Raw genomic sequence first — 7597 nt, forward strand, 5'->3', positions numbered from 1 at the left:
AAAAGGCCTTAGGCACCCAAAGTGAAGCCAGTGCCTAATCAGAATATTGCAGCTGTAAAGGTTCCTCTGGGTTGTCACTAGAGGTCAGTCTGCACCGTTGGGTTCCTGCTCTTCCTTCGCAATTTGGACCTCTCTACTAGCACCCCCGAGGATTCCCCAATAGAACAAGGCAGGTCACGAAAATCCCCTAAGAACTCTAAATATTGTTTTCAATCCTTCAGCAGTGTTTATTACAGTCTGTGAAAAGTTGATGGTTACAAATGAAAACCTGAACACTTGGAGGAGACAGGAGTATTTTTGGAGAGTGTTGTATTAATTACTTAGGAAACTCCCTGCCACTCCCTAGGATTTGTTGTTCTTTACAGGTAACCTCAAAGCTGGAGTTGGGAAGACCCTCTGCCAGGTAGGTGTGCACCTGCAGGGAGATGGCCCCAGGCATGGAACGCACAGGCTGGTCCTACTGCCTCTGCAATACCGGGCCCAGGTTTCATGCAGCGAGAGCTGGGACTTGCTGCACACATGAAGCCAAAGCTCCACACATACACGATCCCTGCACACACACAACCAGAGCAGTGCTGGACACACATAGATCAGCCACACAGCCTCAACTGCAGGTCAGGCATAAACCAGCATTTGACCAGTTGTGGATGGGTTGTGCCTCTTTCAAAGGGCAGATCCATGACCTAGATCTGGTGGATCAGTGGCTTGAGACAGTGTTCCTCTAAGTCTGGATTCTAGCCCCTCTCTACACACACAGGATATTTCCCTGCCCTCTTAGGGTGATTTGCCATATGTAAGGTTTTTATATCTTTAGTGATCAGATATCTGGAGTTTCCTTTGGTCATGGTATCTTGCTGGTGTTCTGAGCTAACCATGGATTGTTTTGAGTATCACCAGTTTTATAGTGTTGTGTTGCTCACTTAAAATTATGTGCAGATTGATATCCACAGAAGGACAAAGATTTTGTTATGCTGAACACTGCAGAGAATAGCCTTTAGGCAATTTGCTATCCAGTGAGATTCAAGCTATGATTTGGATACCCAGATACTTTTTATGAAATGCACAAGATAATTCCTATCCTCACATGCTTAAGTTAAGTGTCCAGCAAGCCAAGGAGAAACTTTGATGATCAAGAGCAAACACTAAGAAACAAATGTGGCCTTAACATCCTTCGTCCCTCCTTAATTTAGGTCTGTCTGGGTACTGGAGTTAGGTGTTCATGATCTCCTGGTCTCACATAATGGCACCATGCAGCTGTCCTTTATCTGTTAGTACGAGCATTAAGGCTTTCTCCCAGAATGTGTAAGACCCAGAGGCATCCCTTGCAAATCCTTTGACACGTTAGGCTGCTAGAGTGGGGAGCTGGAAAGCTCTCAGGCTGTGAAAGCCATCTCACATTGCATGGCATATTGAAATTTTAACTGAACCAGGGCCTGGGAGCAAGAACAAGTCAGGTGTTTTGTAGTCCACTTATAGAGTCAGGTGGTTAATCATTATCCTTGGAAACAGGAAACCTAGTATCCAGACCTGGATCCAATTTATGTTTCTACATTTTATAGCAATTTACTTGTACAAGGAAAAACATATCCTGGTGCTTCCTCTCTAGGGCTCACACCTTAACCACTAGGCTGTGAAGCAATGTCCAGTGATTTTCTTTCCCTTTCTGATCCAGCAATGGTGAGCAATTCATGCAACATGAAACGATTTCAAGCCAAAAGATTCGAGCCAGTCTGCAGTCTGGAAACACATGGTAGCCCAGAGGTTCAGTAATTTCCCAGGGATGTGGAAGGAGGAAAGTTTAGTCTTCCAGGTTGTGAGCGTGAGCTCGGATCACTAATGTAGCATTTGAAAAGGGAAAAGAAGAGAGCGCAGGCTGCACACGCGCTGAAGGCAGGACAGCAGAAAAGTGGCTAGACATAGGTGCAAGGGGATGGGAGGAATTAAACTAAGTTTACAGTCCCTCCTAACAGCAGGGCCTGATAGGGGGGAGTGCTCCATGAGTCAGGGTGCAAGGCTGCCTCCCTCACTTGGGATATGCCCTGCAACCAGCCCTGCCAGAGCGGTCCCAGGGAAACACACGCAGGCGGATGCTACAGACTTAAGCAGATTTAGGCATGCTCAGGAGCAGACTTCCAAGCACAAGAAATTTTACTGAAGAAAAGCTGTTAGGTACCTACAGATCTCAACCAGCAGCTGGTCAGGATTTAGGAACCCAGAGGGACAGTTGTACAGTGCTTAGGTCCCCAAGTTCTGTGGATATATCTTCACACAATGATTTTCAGAGTCTTTGCATTTCTATAAATATGTCCATGAGCTGCCGGCTCACTTCTGTGGTTCCTCTCCAGGTACCTTGCAAAATCTCAGCATCTGCCCAGGTAGCAAGCGTCCAAGGCTGTAGTAAAAGTCTCTGCTGCCTTGAAAAAGAAACAGCGGCTTCTCATTGCAAGCAGCAGAGCTGGCTGCTTCCAACCCAAACCTGAACTCTACAACAGGAATTACTGATGTGCAGTAAACCTAAAGGAGTCTGCAAAGCGTAATTGCCGCTAATGGCAATGCAATTTTGCCTGGACAGAAATAGCAAGTTTGCTCTGTATCTGAACTTAGAGGTGACAAACAGCCCTCTGCAGAAATGCTTTTTAGCAGAGTTGAAATGGACTCCCAGCATTCTGGACAAATGTTGAAATTTGGCTATGGGAGCAGGGAGAGGGAATAGTGAGGGGTTACAAATGTTGTGTTCATATATGCATCCCATACACAGTTTTGAGGTATTAATGAATTTGCATTTTGGCAGGAAAACCAGAACTGTTTAATTTCTGCATCTTCTAAAGGAAGTATTTTGACCTTTCCATTTAAAATTAACGTTCATAATTTAATAATTAATGTTAGTGTCTTAATTTGTTAAAACATTTTAAAAAGAAATGTCTAACCTTGCCATAAGAAGTTTCACAGCTTGAAATGATACTTTTTGTCATGCCCTTAAAAGCTCACTTCAGATCAACCTCAAATTATTTCCCCATTTTTTCTTTGGAACAGTCAATGGGACAATCCCCTGTCCCTGCCCTTCTCCTGCACGTGAGAGCAGTGACCCGCGAGCTCCAAGGCTACTCACACCAGAGGATTTGAACTTGCATTAATTGAAACACTGGCAAGTATCAATGCAGACCCTTTACAAGCATTTTTGCAGAACACAAACCTTCATGGCTCGGTTTTAGCTGAGCCCAGAAATATCCTGGAGCAAATGATTTGAAGTGGCTGCTTCCCCCACCCCCGATCCCCCTTTTTTATTTACAATTGTGCTGATTACCTGGAGTGAATTACCAGTCTGAAGCACAGCAAGAAGAAACCCTGCTGCTTCATCGCCCCAGGAGAGACATCTGCTTTGTCACACGCGGTTTGGGTGCTGGGTTTCCCCTCTGCAGCCGGGGAGGAGGCTGGGGACCACGATGCCAGGGGGGCCTCATATTGTCCCCTCCCAATCAAGGCAACGCAACACCTCTCCGTGCAGCTGGAAGTCCAGTCCTCAGGTTTCTCCTTCGCTATCTGGTTTGCTCTGTATCCTGCCAGAGGGGATGGGGGAAGCTGGAAAAGCAGATGGAGGGGAACGGGGAGCAGAGCACTCCTTGTCCCCTCTCTTCCTCTGCCAAAGGCCAGCAGCACTTTCCCAGGACCCTAAGAGAGGGGAAAGGGACCAAGCCCGAGCAAGCAGGAGCCTCAGATCTGCTTGTCCCAGCTGTTCCCATCAGGGTAGCTGTGCAGTGGGACGCAGGCTGCCCTATCCCTGTCCTCGCTGGAGCCCACGGAGCAGTGACCACAGCCAGGCTAGCGCTGCTTGCTGTGCCACTCTGCGGCAGCAAAAAAGCACCCAGCTCCCTCCCCCCAAAACATACACACACCTCAGGGGGCTGCTGGCCCCTCACTGCCTGCACCCCCCAGGCTGGGGCGCAGGTTGGGGACACAGCCGAGGCTTCCCAGCCTCAGCCGCTCTCTCCCTCAGTGCCCTGCACATCCTGCATCCTCCCTGGAGCTGGCAGCTTGGGTCCTATTGCCCTCCCCGCTCCTCTTCCCTGGGATGGGGAAGAGGAGCGCTCAATAACATCTCCTAGAGACACCCCTATCCCCAGAGCACCACCACCATCTCCTACTCTTGTTCTCTAGACACTTTTGAGAGAACAATTTCCATTAACAAGCCTTCGAGAGCAGACACGATCCCCAAAGAGCATCTCCCACCGTTACCGAAGTCCTCCTTACCCATGTCCCTCCCTCCACTTGTCCCTCCAAGGCAGTCAATGTCCTGGGGCCACATGCTTCATAGACTCCTTCCCCCCTCTACCCCCCCCCCCCCGAGCCCGCTGCGCATCTCAGCAGCGCTGCTCGGAGGAGCCGATGGGCAGCATGTCATAGCGGCCGCTGTACACTACCACCCCGGGCGGGTAGTAGGCCAGCTCAGGCTGGACAGCCTCAGCAGGTGAGGAAGGAGCGATGGGGTGGATAGGCACCAAGGCGTGCAGGGCCTGCTCCTCCTGCTCGGGCTTGGTAGTGTCGGTGAAAGGACGCATGGTGGTGAGGGAGGGCGAGGTGATTCTCCAGAGGAGGCTCTTCAGTGCCTTGCGAAACTCCCGGCGCATGAGGCAGTAGAGGATGGGGTTGAGGCAGCTGTTGGAGTGCGCCAGGCACACACTGATGGGGAAGAGGTACACTTGGGAGAGGAAGTACTCAGTGCTGAAGTGCACCACATTGAGTTTGATGAGGACGCCCCACAGTGTGAGTGCTTGGTTGGGCAGCCAGCACAAGAAGAAAGACAACACCACAATCGACACTGACTTGGTCACCTTGGAGCGGCGCTTGGTGCTGGGGCCGCTGCAGGTGCTGCCGACATGCTTGTCACTGATGAAACGCACCAGGAGCAAATAGCACAGGCTGATGATAGCCAGTGGCACCACGAAGCCCAGCAGCACCTTCTGGATGTGGTACAGCCCCAGCCAGAACTGGGCATTGCTGCTGCGGCCCTCAGGGAACTTCAAGAGGCAGAGCACGTCATCAAAGACGCTGGCAGTGGTGGAAAAAATGGCATGGGGCAGGGAAGCCAGGATAGCTGACACCCAGATGAGTGCGCAAAGCCACTTGGCAGAGCAGCAACCACCCAGCGGGTCACCTCGCCGCTGGTTCTTCAAGGCTGAAGCCACAGAGCGGTAGCGAGCCACGCTCATGGCAGTGAGGAAGAAGACGCTGGCGTACATGTTCATGGCCGTCACATATGAAACGATCTTGCACATGGCCTTGCCGAAGAGCCAGTTGAAGTCCAGTGCATTCTCCACTGCCCAGAAAGGCAAAGTCAGCACAAACTGAAAGTCAGTCACTGCCAGGCTGGTCACAAAGAGGTTGATGGAGGACTTTCTCCAGCCTTGCTTGCTTTTCATCAGGTAGAGCACCAACAGGTTGCCCACCAGCCCCAAGGCACACACCACAGAGTACACCAGGGAGATGATGATCCGCACCACGCCGGAGCTGTCCCCCTGCATCCCGTCGGCTCGCTCCAGGTTGATGTTCCTGAGGAGCTGCAGGAAGGACACGTTGCTCCGGTTGCCCGTCGGGGCGTCCTCCAGGAAGCTCAGCGACATGTCCCAGAGGTTACCGTCCGCTCCCCCCTGGAGCGAGCAGGGGTCGGGCTCGCAGCGCTCCGCCATCCCGCGCCAGGGCGAGCGCCGGGTGCGCGGAGCGGCGGCGGCGGCGGCGGCGCGGGGACTCGGACTGCGGCTCCCTCCGGCTCGGCGGGTCGGCGCGGCTGGCGCCGAGCCCGGCCCCGCTGCGCGGTTATATCCGCCCCCGCGGGCCGGGGGCCGGCGCGGCGGCGGCGGGGCATGCGCGGCGGCGGCGCGGACGGCGGGGCGCTGCCTGGCGACCCCGCTCCGCCCCGGCCCCGGGCGGCGACACCCCGCCGCAGCAGCTCTGCCGAGCCGAGCCCCGAAACTCTCCCAAATCCCCGCTTTTTCTTTTGAATCGTCACCCCTAAGAAAATCCCGACTTTATTCTTATTGCTTGTTTGCATGCTGCTTTGCTCTTCTTGGAAACATACGTATAATCTCCACTTACATGCATTTTATGTATGTGTGCGTTTATATATATATATATGTATTTATGTGTGTATGTGTGTGTGTGTGTGTGAGTGTGTGTGTATGTATGTATGTATGTGTACGAACCAATCATCAAGTTGACAGGGGCTTGGTCCAAAAACCGCCTGATCCCAGGCAATGCACTCTCCTAAAAAGTCCAGCCAGCAATTCCGCTTATACAGAAGCCGTGTCCCAGCCTTGCCCCGGCGCCGGGAGGTGCCCGTGGCATTGCATTTTGCTCGGCTTCAGAGTGAGTCCGAAGCAACCTGCTCTCTCCCGCTTGAGAAGCAGGAGACCTCCGCAGTAACCCTGGGAGTGTTTCTCCATCACGAAAGTGATGGTCAGGACAGAGACTGACTGACTGCATCTTTTTCTGCCCTGGGGAAATCAGAAGATGGTGGCTCTCCTTAGTTTGAAAAGGAATGATGTGACAGAGAAGTAATAAAACCAGTAATGTGCAGTACTTGCCTGAGGACGAAAGAGGGCAAGAAAAGTGGTGAAAACAAGTGCATCCCTGGAAATCCCGGCTGCGGGCAGCACCCCTGCACAGCTGCATGCGCTGAACACGTTTTCCAGCAAACTTGCGACAGAAACCTAAAGCAATTGCTGGAAATAGGAAGCAAGACTTTTATTCTCCTGTTCTGTTTTTAAGTAAATCAGAAGAAATCTACATTTCTAAATCTGAATGGGTTCAAATGTCTAAATAAACCAGTGTCAATCAAACATCTGGAGACCTGAAGGACAGATTTAACACTTGAAATATTTCTCCAGAGTCTTTAAGCTGATTTACCTCATTGAAATTCCTCTTTGTCTGTGCCGTTTGGACTGTTCTTCACTCAGTTTGGTATCTGCAATGATCCTGTAAAAGTATCAGTCAGCTAATAGGAATGCTAAAGGTGAAGAAGAGTAATTGAGTGGTTTTATAGATCATCGATATTGCTTATAATGAGGGAGCAACTTATTGGAATTGAGCAGCATAATGCTCTCGGAAGGCTTAGCCTCCAGATAAGTTGCTACAGTAAATAAATTAGTATTAAAATGAAATAAAAAATTGAAATAATGGGCTTCCAAAAGGCTGACTGCAGCCGGCCTTGACAAATACCCCCCTGATATTTCTCCCCCACTTCCTCCAAGCCATTGAAGTAAGCCATCCTTGCAGTAAAACCTAATTGGGCCCCAGCAATGTTGCACAGTGAACTGTGAAGGTACAGGCTAGAAAGCCAAGGATCTTTCCACAACAGTGGTGAAACCTTCATTCGAAATATAACCAAAGTAAAAGTGCAAAGTTTTAATCGGCGCCACACCAGTGCAGATGTTCTGAAAAAGCAGAGGATGTGAAGCGCTCTGCCCCGCAGCAGTGCTGGCTGCCCTAGCACCAGCGGTACCCTGTTTCAGCGCTTACCAAAATGAAGGTGACTAAGGTATCTGCAACAAAGTTCTTGTTCAATTTTTTTTTTTCCCCTCTACTTAGTTCCAGTATTTGCTCA

General features: G+C 50.8%; 1 protein-coding gene across 1 annotated transcript; it reads right to left on the reverse strand.

Annotated features, from left to right (window-relative positions):
- Positions 1–4358: 4358 nt before the first annotated feature.
- Positions 4359–5664, reverse strand: LOC104147819 (relaxin-3 receptor 1). The gene has a single exon (XM_009680696.2). It carries the CDS (start codon positions 5616–5618, stop codon positions 4359–4361), a length of 1260 nt encoding a protein of 419 aa, XP_009678991.2. The 5' UTR covers positions 5619–5664.
- Positions 5665–7597: the final 1933 nt, after the last annotated feature.

This window comes from Struthio camelus, chromosome Z (genome assembly GCF_040807025.1).
Source record: "Struthio camelus isolate bStrCam1 chromosome Z, bStrCam1.hap1, whole genome shotgun sequence".
In the NCBI taxonomy this organism is placed as follows: Eukaryota; Metazoa; Chordata; class Aves; order Struthioniformes; family Struthionidae; genus Struthio; species Struthio camelus.